Raw genomic sequence first — 15,369 nt, 5'->3', positions numbered from 1 at the left:
CATCTTCTGGATATATGCCCAGGAGAGGTATTGCTGGATCCTCTGGTAGTACTATGTCCAATTTTCTGAGGAACCGCCAGACTGATTTCCAGAGTGGGGTTGGTGTCTTTATGGCTTCATTGGGGTTCCAGCCTGACTACAGGAGGTGGTCTCTTCAGGTTCCATATCCACAATGCTGTGAGTCACAGCTAAGGCCACCCCCATTGATTCTTGGGCACCTTCCTTATATCAGTTCTCTGTCACCTCTAGATGCTCCCCACCTCCTTATCCTCATCAGTTGCAGATTTCCATTCATTCTTGTGGCCATATGGCCATCTCGCTTGTCCCTTCTCACACCTGATCCTGACACCCCATCCCCTTAAGTTAGACTCCAACCACCCAAATAACCCAATTAAAATGGGGGTACAGAGCTAAACAGAGAATTTTCAACAGATGAATCTCAAATGGCTGAGAAACACTTAAAGAAATGTTCAAAGTCCTTAGTCATCAGGGAAATGCAAATATCAAAACAACTCTGAGATTCCATCTTACATTGGTTAGAATGGCTAAGATAAAAAATTCAAGTAATAGCACATGCTGGTGAGGATGTGGAGCAAGAGGAACATTCCTCCATTGCTGGCAGGACTGCAAACTTGTTCAACCACTGTAGAAATCAATTTGGTGGTCTCCAAGAAAACTGGGAATAGTTCTACCTCAAGACACATCTATGCCACTCTTGGGCATCTACCCAAAAGATGCTCTACCATCCCACAAAGACATTTGCTCAACTATGTTCATAGAAACTTTATTCGTAATAGCCAGAAACTAGAAACAACCTAGATGTCCCTCAACTGAAGAATGGATAAAGAAAATATGTTACTTTCAGCTATTAAATGGAATATTATTCAGCTATTAAAAACAAAGACATAATGAATTTTGCAAGCAAATGGACTTGAGAATACCATCCTGAGTGAGGTAACTCAGACTCAAAAGGACATGCAAGGTATATATTCATATATAAGTAAATATTAGCCATAAAATACAGGATACCCATGCTACACTCCACAGACCCAAGAAGGTAAACAAGAAGGAAGCCCAAGCAGGGATGCTTGAATCTCACTTAGAAGGGGGTATAAAATAGTCATGGGAGGCAGACAGAGGAAGGGAATGGGGAGGAGAGTGGGGGCATTCACTGGAAGATTTTAATTCTGACAATTGATTATGCCATGTACTTGGCAGGGAGATCTCATTTTATGTGAATGACATCAGATAAATGAACCATAGAAAACAATGAGTCATTGAATTATAGAATTTTGGAAATGAAAATTACTTTGGGAAGAGATTGTGGCCTGCTTTTGCTTTGAGTGTGAGGAAATAGACTTGGAAAAATGCAGTGTCCTGTCCAATGTCATAAAAGCAAATGTAGCCAACACTGGTTGTCTTGCAATATTTGCCCTCCCCTTGTTTCTCAGAAATGCTAATCCTGCCTTTAGCTGTGCACATGACTGTCTGGAATAAAGTCCATATTTCCCAGTAAGATGAGATTTCATGACTAAGTTTTGGGCTAAGTGGTGTGAGCACTTGTGAGTGGTGTGGGAAATATGTTTACAGGTCAGAGTTTGGGGTGGATGTGTTCTTGCTTCTGGGTTGCAAATTGACATCTGTAAGTTCAAGTAGCCAGCCTGGACAACGAAGTGGAAGATGTGCTTGTAAATCAGAAAGAGAGCAGCAAGATGGAATTCTAGAGCTTTGATGATATAGAATTCTAGACCTTTGATGATATGGAATTGTCATCTTAGTTCTGCAATTTTCATTTCCACTCTTTATTCCATTTCTTTACAGGAAAGAGAAACGAGTTTCTATTTTTGTTTCAGTTACTGCTATTTCTGATTTTTATACTTTACAGTTGAGTTGAATTGAAATGGACAGAATATAAACAGTAAAGGAAGGTTAGGGATTTTGGATTCCTGAACCCAAGTACAGAACTATTATGTTTATCTCTGTGTGAGCATGTGTCCATATTTGTGTGTATGCTGGGGCACATGTTTTTGTGTGTGCTTGTGTGTGTGTGTAGGTTAAAGGGAAACCTCAGATGGCATTCCTCAGGCACCATCCACCTTTTCCTTGAGGCAAGGTCTAGAACTTATATAGCTCTAGGGAACAGCCTCTTTCTGCCTTTCCAGTACTGGGATTACATGTACATAACTATGCCTGACTCCCGCCCCCCCCCCCCCCCCCCCCCCCCCCCGCCCCCAAACATGGATTCTGGAAATCAAACTCAGGTTCTCATGCTTGCAAAGAGAACTAATTGAACTCTCTTCACAATCCTTATTATGCTTACTATTATTAATAATTAACAAATGTGAGGGCTAGGGATATACTAGGACTAGAGTGCTTACAAGCACAGGGCCCTAAGTTTATCTCCCAGCAATGCAAACAAAGGAAGATAAACATTAAGCTGTGCTAAGAGTTTGTACATACTAGTTGCCAATATTTTTTGGGTGCTTACTACATGCTAGTCTTAATTTAATTTTCATGTTCACTATAGGATATTATCATCACTCACATTTTAGAAAGAACTGAGATAGAACTTGTCCAAGCTCACATATGTTCTAAGAGGTAGATGTGAGATTCGAACCCAGGCAGCGTGGTTCCAGGTCCTGCAGTGTTAGATCCTACATTACCATCTGTCTTATGATTTCAGCTCCTCCTCATCCCCTCTTCCCATTTTACAGAGGAGGAAGTGGAAACAGACTATTGCCCAATCTTTTGGTTAAATTCACAGTGCGGCAACCGGCATTACAGACCAGACTCCTACTCCCACTCTATGTTCTTTCCCTGGACCACCCTGCTGTCTAGAGGCCACCTGGGCAGATACATAAGCCCCACCCTTTGCCTCCCCTTCCAACATACAACACACATATATACACACACGCAACCACCCAGTAGGCATTCAGACATTTTTGTGGCCAGGCTGGCTACAACCTTCTTTGAAAAGCAGCCAGCTTTTGCCCTCCACCAAATAACTTTGTTTTATTTATAGTCTCCTGCACAGAGCTTTTGAACTGACTGCTCATTCCAGAGAAGATCTTGATAACAACTGCTCCTTGGAGAGGTTTCATAGAAAACAAGGTGAGTAAACACATGGAGCCCTTGCCTGTCTAGCAGAACATTGCTCCTGGGGGTGTTTATAAGTCTGTGTTGGTGTCTGGGTGCAAACACTTTGAATTCAAAATGGCAGTTTGGACATTTCATTTTTTTTTTTTTTTTTTTTGAATTCAAAAAGGTTCACCCTTTACCTTCAACAACCTCAAGGCATAGACAAAAGGGAGATGGTGTTTTTATCCAGGAGGTAACTCCCAAATAGGAGTTTTTCTACTATTCATTGTATTTTCTTTGCTCCCTGCCTGGCTGTTAGCCTAGGATGTTACTGTAGTGACTGAGATGAGTAGGGGGGGGGGCACTTTATGGATTTATAAAGATTACAATGGTGGAAGGGATGAACAACATTTCCGAAGAGAAAATTGAAAGAGGCAAGGAAGAAAGAGAAAAGGTCCAGGACCAAAAGGGACCCGCAGGCTGGTAGCGTCTTCTAGTACTAGTGTCCAAAAGTACCACCTCAAGAGTGTCTAGGTCTATCATGTGACTGGAATTATTAACACTGATGTTGACCCCCTTGGCTTCACTTGCTGTCACTGGTATCACCTGGGGAATATGCCTCAATTTCCTCTTTGCCAGTGGAAGGAAAATTTCCAGGACCACCATGAGGATTGGCATGAGCCAGGCCTGGGGAATACTATGCCTAATTCATAGAGGGCATGCACTTGTGCCTTCACTAAATGGATCTGTCATTATTGCTTCTGTGGTGGCCTCTAGGCCTAGAAGACATGAAACTGCCGTTCATGAAAGTGAGTCTCTCTGGGGTCTGGTAGGGACAGGTAGCAGGTTGATATTCCTGGCTCTCAAATATTTCCTTTTTTGTTAATTTCTGCCAGGGACTGTTGTGATCAGAGGAGGTTTCAGTATTGGAGTCCTCATAATGACCAATAAAGGAAGGAGGGGCCCTTGCTGAGCCACCCTTCAGTACCTCTATTAGTCCTGCTTTCCGTGTGATGAAATATCTGATTAAAGTAAGTGAAGCAAGCCAAGGGCAGGTGTGGTGGCACATGCCTTTCAGGCCAGCAGCACTCAAGAAACAGAGGCAGGCATGTCTCTGTTTTTGTCTGAGCCAACCAAGGCTGGGTAGCTGGATAGTGAGGCTTTGTCGCAAAAACAAAACAAACAAAACAAAAACAAAAACAAAAATACCCAACCCAACCCAACCAAACCAACCCAAACAAAAACAAAAACCCCCAACCAAACAAAAAAACCTCCCAAAATAAAAAAAAAAACAACGTAGGGTTTAATTTGGCTCACAGTTTGAGGGTACAGTACAGTTTAACATGGTAGAAGGAGAAGACATGGCAGCAGAAAAGTGAGGCTGCTAGTCACAATGACTGAATCCAGTCAGAAAGCACAGAGAGAGATGAATGCTGCCTTCCCTGTTCTTTTAAACCAGCCCATGGAAGAGGCCACCCTCCTGAATTAAACTAATCTAGAAACTCCCTCAGATATTTCCAGAATTTTCTCACCTAGGTGATTGGTTGTAGAATCTGGTCCTCACAGCAAAATAATCACCATCTTCACATGGCTGTGCCTGCTTGCAGAAGGTTATCAGGAGCAGGCCTGTTGGCTGTTAACAGTTTCTCAGAGGAGACTCCACCCGGTTCTCCCAGCCCTTTGTATGCAATCTACTCTAATTGCACATTCCTCTGGGCCCAGGGAGGTGCTGGAGCACGCAGATTGTAGTAGATTATAGGAGGTTAACTAAAGAAAACTGTATATATGTCTACAGGAAGCTTTCAGTCATAGAAGGGTAGGTTTGTTTTTTTTGTTGTTGTTGTTGTTGCTTTTTTTTTTGGTTTTTCCAGACAGGGTTTAACTGTGTAGCCCTGGCTCTCTTGGAACTAGTTCTGTAAACCAGGCTGGCCTCAAATTCACAGAGATCCACTAGCCTCCACTACCCAAATGCTGGGATTTAAGAGCCATGGGGTGTGTGTGTGGGGGGGGGGGGAGGGACCAATCGGCTGTGGGCACCTCATGTTTTTAGTTTTTATGGCGGGGGGGGGGGGGGGGGGGGAGGGACGGTGTGCACTTTCCAGTGCAGCTGCTTTGGAGTCACCCACACTCCTGTAAGCAACCCCCACTCACATGCTTTCTAAGAAAGTCCAATAAAGTCATTGGTTCCACAGGTTAAACATCTGGACTAACTCATCCTCAGCACCTGGCATGCAGTTCTATGATACCCCATTTCCTGGGATGGGCCGGCTTTTCTCCCAAGCTCCTACTTATGGAGGTATTAAAAAACCAAAACCAAAACCAACAAACAAACAAAAAACCAACTCTTTAAAGCTAAACCTCCATGGTCTGTGAACTTCATTTTTCAAATTCGGGAAAACAGAACCCTGAAGCCTGACTCAGTGAAACTGGAGTCATAGTGAGTTCCTGAGTTAAAGCACGTGAGAGGGGAGGACAACTGTTTCCCTCCAATTCAGAAACCCCCGAATTTTAGCCTGTCAAAAATTCTCCACTTGAGGAGTGGACTAAGGTTTCTTTAGTGGCCTCTGGGGACACGATGGAAGTTCCTTCAGGTCGCTTTGGGTGGATTTTGATGAAAAGCAGTGGGACAAAGGTCTCTGGGTCTCTTCTCAGAGAAGAGTCTCTTTGTCCCTGGGTCTCTTCTCAGAGAAGCCACAGACCTTTCAGGTAGACCACTGTCCTGCTGTGCGCTTCCCGCCACCCCCCACCGGCCAGCCTCACGCGAGTGGACTACACTTCCCAGCAGCCCCCGCGGTCAGCGGCGCGGGCGGGAGGGGGCGGCGGTGTGAGAGACGGAGGGGGCGGCGCGCGCCGGGTACGCGCGCCGGCGACCATGGCGCTCGCCCGGCTGGAGCGAGTACTTTAACCCCGGGAGGCGACCGCAGCTGCGGCGGCCGGGGAGCGAGCCTCGAGCGGGCGGGCCCCTGCCTGAGGGAAGGGAGGAAGGGGCGGGGAGAGCGCCTGAGGGAGGCCTGTCGGCCGCGGGCGGGCGGGCAGTGCAGTGCAGCGCAGCGCCGAGCGGGGCCCGCGGGTCCATGAGGAGGCCCCGGGACCATGGGCTCCAGGATCAAGTGAGTGCGGCCGGGCGGAGCCGGGCGCGGGGGAGGCGAGGCTGGGCTAGAGCTGCAGGCCGTGGGCCGCGCTTGGGGGACTTGTTGCCCGGACCGGAGGGGCGCCCCGCGTGGAGGCGTCAAGCGGGGAGGGGGACGGTTACCATGGCGATGAGGGAAGGCTCGGGGACGGGGTGCGCGCGGGGTGGAGGGGCGCGGATGATCAGATGCCCCCTCCTCACCTGAGGGCGGGAACTGCTGACGCGGTGGCTCCCTAGGCGGGATGTACAGAGCCCCAGAAAACTGTCAGACAGCTGCTGGGAGAGGGGAGGTCTCCGGAAGCAAGTCCTCATAAGGGTGTGTTTGGGGGCGACCCCGAGAGTTGGCAGGTCCTGAGAGGTTGCAGCCTGTCTGCGTGAGGCCTGTAATCATTCCCGAAGTGGTGTGAGGTTCTTAGAGGGAGGGGGCTTCTGGGACATTTAAGGCCTGGATGGCCTGCACAGGAAGGCGCTTTGCCTTTGCTGTCTCTTCCTCTTATCTGAGTCTGCACACAAGCCAGGGCCAAAGGCTATGAAGGAAGACACCTTTAGCTGTCAGGAGCACCTGATTTTGAAAAGGTTTTGCAATCCAGTCAGGCACATTCCCTTACTCCTTCTTAATTTGCTTGGAGCCCCTGGTTGAAGCTTCGTTTTCTCGTGAAAATGCTGATACTTGTAACTTCAGTACCCACCGAAACATTAGAAGTTGTCTTTGGGAAGTACAACTTTTCTGTGGTCCAATTTGGGTGTTGCCTTGGTCTCTATCTCCCCTCCCAGCTAAGACCACTTCTGGCCACTCCCTTCCTCAGCCCTAGGATTCAGATGCTCTCTCTCTCTCTCTCTCTCTCTCTCTCTCTCTCTAATCATTAGCAAATGCTCACTTTTTCTCTATGACTAATAGAATTGCTTAAGGACATTGAAAAACAAAGTTGACAGCATAGACTTTTCTGGAAAGCAGCATTCATAAGACACCATAAACCCTCTTATAGGAAAGTCCGTGGAATGTGATTATTTCAGCATTTTGAGAATTGTACTAGGGAAGTTTGAAAGAGGAAGGGCCTCAAGGGCAAAAAATCTAATAATTATTCAAACATTGCATCGCACGTCCAAGTGATGCACATGCGGTGTGACCCGTGCTTGCCCAGCTGTTCAGTCTCTTCAGCGGTTAGAATTCTCATTTACAAAAGGTGTCTTGTAAGTTTTGCAGAAATCCTGTGACACCTGCTGAATGACATTAGAAAAGATTGCTCATGAAAATGGATGTGGAAGCATAAGAAGACCTTTATTTTATTTTTATAGAAAAGGGAGGAGGGGGTTAGAATATAACACAAGAGTTTGAGAATCTGGGGAGGTAAAGTGATTTAGTTTGTGAACTATTGGGATTAAAAAAGGAGTTCCAGGCTAAATTCTACCCTTCAGGTAAGAGTTGTGAACTTGGACTTTCAACAGCATGTAGAAACACTTTCTGGAAGTCACCTCAGAGTTGCAGAGAAAGCACTAGGATGTGTCTTACCTTTCTTGTTCCAGAGAAGTTCAGAGACTTGCTGGACTGGAGGCATCAAGTATTCGAGTGAACATTAAAATAGAACAAGTTCAGATGACTAGCTATTATGTGTTCTCACTCTTGACAGTAGCAGGTTGACAAGTTTGTTTTGTAAGTGTGTTTGGTGAAATGCATCACTGTACTATCTGAGCACTTGAGTAAGGGAATTTACCAAAGCATGAAATTGCATTAAGTGTGAAATTAGTATGAAGAATGGCCTTATTAATCTTCAAACTAGACTGCTCAGTGGTTAAAAGAAAAAAGAAAAAGGTCTGGGAAATATGTTAGTCTGTGGTAAGATTGAAAGAGAATATGAAAATAGGAGTTATGAAAATTAGTTGTGACTATAGCAAGTGTTAATTGTGCAGTTTCTGTCCATAGCTAGGAGTATGGATGGACAGGAGGTAAGGGAATAATCAATTTAGGTACTGCCCTTATCATTGGAGAAAATGGCTTTGGTTGCTACTGGCCATTCTGTCAGGGAGAACAGAAGGTGGTCAGGGTATTTACTTGGCTGAAGAGAAAGCTAAGTGTGCAGGCCCCTTTGAGTAAGTAGGTAGTAGGTTGTTGGGGGGCAGACTGAGCATTCTCTAGACCCTTCTTTCTTTTGCTTATCTTTGATGTCTTGTGCCATTATAAGGGCAATGTAGATCAGTTCTGGGTTCAAATTCCAGCTCTTTCTCATGCTATGTGCTTTTTGTTTGTTTGTTTTTGTTTGTTTTTTCTGAGACAGGGTTTCTCTGTATAGCCCTGGCTGTCCTGGAACTCACTCTGTAGATCAGATTGGCCTCTAACACAGAAATCCGCCTGCCTCTGCCATCCAAGTGCTGGGATTAAAGTGTCCCGGCTCTCATGCTATGAAACAGTGTATCCAAACAGTGAATCTGGATTTTCCTAAGGTAGAAGGGGCCTGAAGGATTGTTATGAGCATTTAACACAGGATCAATGTGATTGCCAGGCCCATATTAGCAACTTAGTGTTTTATATTTTCTTGTCAAACGATTAAAGAATATCTGATGTATTTTATGCCAGAAATGTCAGAGAAAGGCATACATGTTTCAGGTAACAGAGAACAAGGTTTTAAGGGCCAAGGGTTAAGATTGATTTAATACTGTCACAATATTAAAAAATAAAAATTGATTAAAAAAACAATACTGTGTGTAATTGTGAAGCTGGTGTCTGCAGTATGATGAGTGATAAAATGTGTATTATTAGATTCAGGAGGTGATTTCCCATTTGTTCAGGGTGGGAAGCTGGGGCTACTGGAGCAGTGTCTGTGCTGGCACCATGGTAATGTTTAATGTGAATCATTTTCTAAAACACAACTGTCCACTGGTACTACTTATTAATTGCAGTTTTCACTTGAGAGAGCAGGAGTCCACACATTTAACGTCAGATAGATGTTAGTTCCCTACCAGCCCTCTGCACCCCCATCCTAGGTCAGGTGCCTCTCTGTTTTTGTAATCATATTAGGATGGTAGTGCTAAGTTTTGTTCCTCAGTTTGCTTATATTAAGTGAGACACAAACTTCTTGAGAGCAAGGACTATCAGATTTGCTTTTTAGTTCCCTGTGAACTGGTTCATGATTGTCTAGGAAGAATTTATGAGCTGTGTTTAATAGATAGAATCTGAATTAAGATGCTTAGACATTAAATTCTCAGATTGAAATGTATATAGAATTAAAAAGAGCAATTCGCTATTAGAACTCTTAAAAGTTTTTGTATTTAATAAGTGTAAGGCAGATTGGGCAGAACATTACTAATTTTTACTGACAAGAGTTTGTTTAGTATGTGTTCATTTTAAATAATGACACATTGTTTTGAATCAAAGCAAATATCTAGGTGACAAAGGAAAGAAGTCACCCATATTCAGGTGATTCACTGGAAATGTAAACACTCAGCCCAAGCAGAGATTGTCTAGCGGCATAAAAGGAGTGGTGCTGAGTGACATCTTGGACAGGTATATTTTAATCTTATTTAGTGTTTCAGTGATCCCCGTGGAGTGGAATGTGGTTAATATGAGGCAATTTAACTGATAATGCAGATGCACAGCAGGAAACCATGAGGCAGTTTAATATTGCTTGTGGTGACATCCTAGAAATTGCTTCCAGGCACCAAGTCCAGGAAGTGGGCTATAAGTAATGGAAGGAAGTGTTCTAAGTGAGTTTGAAGAGACCTGACATTAATGGATTCTGAGAAAAGCATAATTTGAGATTTGAAGGCATAGGAACAGGGTAGGCCAACAGCTTTGGCCTTGTGGTGGTCTGCATTAGCCCTTATGCTATTCTGCTGTCCCCATCAGATCGACCTTGAGGTTGGTATTGGAGGAATCCATTAATTCATTTACTCTCTTACTATACAACCAGGAAGTGTCAAGCACACATTAAGCATTTAATAAATGTTAGCTGTTAACAGTTATAGTAGTACTTACTGTGTCTGACAGTGTGCCAAGTACTAGAGGTACAAAAATGAAAAAAATTTCTTTTGCCCTAAGGCTTTCTAAAGTAGTAGGCACAAGTACAAAATATATGTACACTGCCTCTTCCTCTTCTCCCTCAAACCCTAGGCATAATTGAACATAATTACTATGGTATCAGGGCTACCAGTAATGACTAGGTGGTGAGACTGGGTGTGGAAAGAAGTGTCAAGAGACGGTGGCTTTGGGTAGAGAATGCTTTAGTTGCAAGGAGTAGGGCCCTAAAGGGGTAAGGGTGGTGGTGGTAGCTGTGATATCAACCAAGATGGTACATATGAGGACAGGCCTATTAGGGAAATAAAAATATTACTTAAATGTGAGGAACCGTGTTAGCATCTGGGATTATAGTGTGTGTGTGTGTGGTGACATATGGTTCTGTTTGTTTGTGCTTTGAGTATTCTGTGTATTTCTGGCTGTCCTGTTCTGTAGACCAGGCTGGCTTTGAACTCACAGAAATCTGCCTACCTCTGCTTCTGGAGTGCTGAGATTAAAGGCATGTGCCACCATGCCTGGCAGGTAGATGGATCTTGTTTTGTGGTACTAGCAGACTGGTGGGTCTGATAGGTAAATTGAGTAAATTCACATAAAGTAATGTGAATGTGTTGAAAAGCAATCCAGATGCTGAGTAAGGACAATGCCAAGTGGCTGTCCTATTTTGGATAAAGTGGTGGGGGAATAACCTTACTGTAGAGATGATGTTTGAACGTAGAATTAAAGGATGAAGAGGTATTAGTCATAAGTTTGGGCAAGAAATTATTTCAAGCAGAGGGTAAAGCAAGAGAACCCTGGGGAAGATTTTAGAAGCTGATGATGTAAAAAGGGGTTTAGGTGAGGTCAGAATGAGAGCATGATTAATACTATCACACTTATTAATTTATTTTTGAGACAGGATCTCTTTGTGTACTCCTGACTGGCCTGGAACTCTTTGTAGGTCAGCCTGGTTGTGAACTCATAGACGTCCACATGCATCTGCATTCTGGTGCTGGGAATAAAAGTGTGCAGCACTCTAGGTCTTATAAAATCTTTTAAACTAAATGTTTTTTTTTTTTTTAAGTATGTCTATCGAGTCATGAGTAAACACCATGCTATAATTATGCAGCATTCTATTATCATAGAAAGAAACAGTCACTCCTCATTCTTTCACACTCTTCCAACCCTAGGTAATCAATCTAATTTCATTTACTATAGATTTACTTGTTCTGGGCATTTCATATACATGAAATAATACCTAAGCCTTTGTGTATATAGCTACTTTTCCTTTGTATAATTGTTTCCAGGATTATTGTAGTTTCTTTGTGGGTAAAATTTCTCTTATTTGTTTGTTTGATTTTTGTTTTGAAACAGGATTTCTCTTGTAGCTCTGACTGACCTGGAACTTCCTCTGTAGACAAGCTGGAACTCACATAAATCCACCTGCCTCTGCCTCTGCCTCTGGAGTGCTGGGATTGAAGGTGTACGTCACCACTGCCTGGATTTTAACTATCTATCTATCTATCTATTTATTTATTTATATTTCAACACAGAATTTCTCTGTGTAGCCTTTGCTGTAACTCTGTAGACCAGGCTATCCTGTGGCTCATATTCCATTGTGTACATGTGTCACATTTTACTCCTTCTTTCATCAGTTATTAGGTGTTTTGTTTAATTTTCCTTTTTCACTGCTAAAATGTTAATATGAACATCTAGTATGAGCCTGTGCTTCATCTCTTCTGAGTATTTATACTTCAGTAGAATTGCTAGGTTTTATTTGATAACTCTTAAGATAATTTTCCAAAGCAGTTGTGCCACCTAATGTAAATTGGTATCTCCGTGTGGCTCTGATTTAATCCAGATTAAATCTGTAGAAAACATAGGGTCAAGGCAGAAAAGATAGGTTTCTCAGAAGAGGCTGAGGCTTGAACTGAAAGAAAGGGAAGACTTGGAGAAAGACTTGGGGGTCCTTAAAGGAAGAGTAATGGAAATCCTATGGCTTTAAAGTGGACATGAACCCATCTCATTGTTGTCAAGCATAGAGAAACAACCTTGCTTCTTTTTAAAAGGTGAACAGCTTGTTTGCTTTCTTCCTTACATCCTTCCTTCCTTCCTCACTAGGAGTTGAGATGTGACTTTTCTTGTGCTTTCCCCCTCTAATGCCCCTCCCCTTTCCAGTACAGTGCTTCCATCTCAGCCCCAGTAGATGTTAGAAGGACCTGGAATGGTGAAAGATAAAGTCTTCTCAGAGATTGGGCTTTCTATTACTAGAGCCTGGAGTCAGCCTGTTGAATTTTTATGAATTTTTGAACAGTGTGTTTGTATTATTCTGTGCTTCCAGTCTGAGCTGTTACAGTCAGGAAGGTTGAAACAGGGAAGATAAATGTTTTTATTCAGGCTGTTAAATCTGAATGAGTTCCTGGCTGGAATGCTGGTTGCAGTTTCAAAGGTTAACCTTTTTTTTTTTTTTTCATGGCCCTTGGAGAATTAATCCCTGGATTTGCAACATCCTTTTTGCTTAGGAGAACTTTGTTGGAACTTGGAAAGATGAATAAGGAAGAAACAACCAACCAACCAGTCAGAGTTGATCTCTGCTACTCTTACTGAATTTATTCATTCCAGGCACAGGCACAGTGCCACACAGGACATTTTGAATAAGAACTGATGGATCTGATACACAATAAAACACTATAGTAGCTTTTCTGATGGTCAAATATTACCCAACAACACATTTCTCCAGAATAAATTTCCATTATGCATTTAACTATTGAGAAGAAACTAGATTCTTTCTTTTCTTTTGTTTTTGTTTTTTTGAGTCGGGGTTTCTATATGTAGTCATGGCTGTCCCTGGAACTCATTTTAATTTTGTAGACCTTGAACTCAGTTGAGGTCCACCTGCCTCTGCCTCCTGAGTGCTGAGATTAAAGGTGTGTGCCACTACCACTGAATACCAGATTTTTTAAAAAAAGCACGTTCCAAATAAAAGCAAGAAAGAATTACGTTCAGGATGTATTTGTTCCTGTTGAAAAGACAGGTGTCATTCCAAGAATTTGTCTGCTAGGTTATATTCCATTTAGTTAAATACACATCAGCAGCTGTCGTGAGCAATGGCATTCCAGACTTTGCAAAAGTCAGAGGGAGATAAAAAGCATAGCTGAAATACAGGAAGGACATGATTTTCACACACACACACACACACACACACACGGACAAGGACACACACAGACATAGATTACAGGATGTGAACTTGGAAAAAAATAGGCTTGTGCAATTGAATTCAGTGAGCACTGCAATGGGATCTTGCTGGGGCTTTTAAGTAGACTACTAGCAGCAGCAGATTAGAGTGCAGTGGCCAAACAGTGGCATCCCTGGGTTGTGCAAGGTGATCCATTGAAACATGGAGAAAAGACTTAGTTTAATGATAACTTTAAGGACTTCTGTACTTTCTAATTTATTGATGTAACTATGAACCATTAGAGTTTATATGGATATGTGTAAAGTGTGTTGCTTAGTTTTTACTGACAGGAATGTGTGTGGGAAAAGGAATGCTGAAGGATTGTGGAAGGAACTATGCAATAGTTTATATTGCAGGAGATGAAGGCCTGATCTGAGGTTTTGGTAGTGGAAAGAAAAGGATGGGTTTCAGAGAAATTTTAGGTAGATGTGACAGGAGGTTGTGGACTCTAGAAATGAGTGAAGATGATCTAGTAAACTTAGCTAAGTTATGTTTTAAATAAGATGTTCATAAGGTGAGGATCAGTGTGCGATGTATTTACATTTGGGAGAAGGTGTTTTGGTCTGCAGTGAGAAAGGAAGGATTTTTGTTTGTTTGTTTTGTTTTTCAGTTTTTTTTTTTTTTTTTTTTTTAATGTGTGACCCTGGCTGTACTGGAGCTCATTCTGCAGATCAGGCTGGCCTTGAACAGAGATTCATCTACCTCTGTTTCCCTGGTGCTGGGGTTAAAGGTGCTCACCACTACCATCTGGGAAAGGGAAAGAACTTTTAAGAGCCCCATGGTGAAGCATGAGCTCTGCTAGACAAGTAAGACTTAAAGTGGGCAAGAAGGAAATCTATCCATGGCAATTTTAGAAAGAGAAAGCAACAGAAAGAAACAGTTTTTGAACTTGTTAGCCATAGGAAAGGGTTCCTGGATGTTGCATTGATATTGCTTAGGCCTTGTGAATAAACAGACAGAAGGAAATTGGTCTAGAGTAAGTGCTGTTTGAGTCCTAGCTGAGCTTGTACTTCAGGGTGTGAGTGAGGCTGGAATAAGGGGTATAGTGCTGAAGCAGCAACCCCTTCCCCAAATGTGTATATGACATAACCAGCTTGTATACTGTCTCCCAAATTCTGAGTCTCTCTTCTAACTCCTCCCCCCTGGTGTGTGTGTGTGTGTGTATGTGTATAAGTGTATAATTTGTAAAAGAAAGTGAATATGTCATGTAAAGGGCTGTGAAGATCAAAAGATGTCTGTAGCCCTCAGCAGAGATGTAATTATCTAGATAGCTATCAGGAGTATTGATTGTTGAGGAAAAAGCATGCTGACATGGAAAATCTGAAGTTTAAAATGGTTGAAAGAAAGCAAATATATATATATATATATATATGTATATGTATATCAATCAATGTATTTTTTTTTGAAAAACATATTTGCTTTAGTTAGTGAGACAGTTAAGATATATTTTCCTGGATTTATTTGAAGCCCTGAGATCTGCTATCTGCAAACCATTCTTCTTCTGTTAGCTGGGGAAGTCAGATGAACATTTAAATAATCAGAATTGCAACACTTTAGAACATTTTATGTTCTCATAAATACTGGGCATTTTTATTCCATTTTCTAAAAGACATCAATAATTTATATTTTAGCTGGTATCAATGTTCAGTCATTTCCCATGGTACTTATATTTCCAATATATAACCATTTAAAAAATGGTTATATATTGGAAAATAAACATTTGTAAAATAGTACAACATAATGAGCTCCCAAATCACTCTCATTACTCAGTTTCAACCCATTAATTTATAGCTTTAGTTTCATTAATAGGTAATGGTTTATAATTCCCTCTGCCACCTTCTAGTGTCCTGGATTATTCTGAATCAAATTCCAAATGACGAATTTCATTCTTAAATATTTCCCTGTCCCTGGAAGATCTGAAAGATCTTTTTTTTTTTTTTT

The 15,369-nt window shown here is 42.3% G+C and overlaps 1 protein-coding gene across 5 annotated transcripts in view; it reads left to right on the top strand.

Moving 5' to 3' along the window:
* The first annotated feature begins 5,910 nt into the window (after positions 1–5,910).
* Positions 5,911–15,369, top strand: part of Dennd1a (DENN domain containing 1A) — a 474,661-nt gene continuing 465,202 nt past the window's right edge. For 2 of the 5 annotated variants that reach the window (XM_021183620.1, XM_029474570.1), the window contains exon 1: positions 5,917–6,188. In XM_021183620.1, coding sequence (XP_021039279.1) covers positions 6,172–6,188 — 17 coding nt within the window. In that variant the 5' untranslated portion in view covers positions 5,917–6,171. Of the gene's footprint in view, positions 6,189–15,369 lie in introns of all 5 variants that reach the window. The other 3 variants (XM_029474571.1, XM_029474576.1, XM_029474574.1) reach the window with 3 other exon arrangements.

The sequence above is a fragment of the Mus caroli genome, chromosome 2, assembly GCF_900094665.2.
Source record: "Mus caroli chromosome 2, CAROLI_EIJ_v1.1, whole genome shotgun sequence".
Taxonomy (NCBI): domain Eukaryota; kingdom Metazoa; phylum Chordata; class Mammalia; order Rodentia; family Muridae; genus Mus; species Mus caroli.
This window is presented reverse-complemented; position numbering and strand designations above follow the sequence as displayed.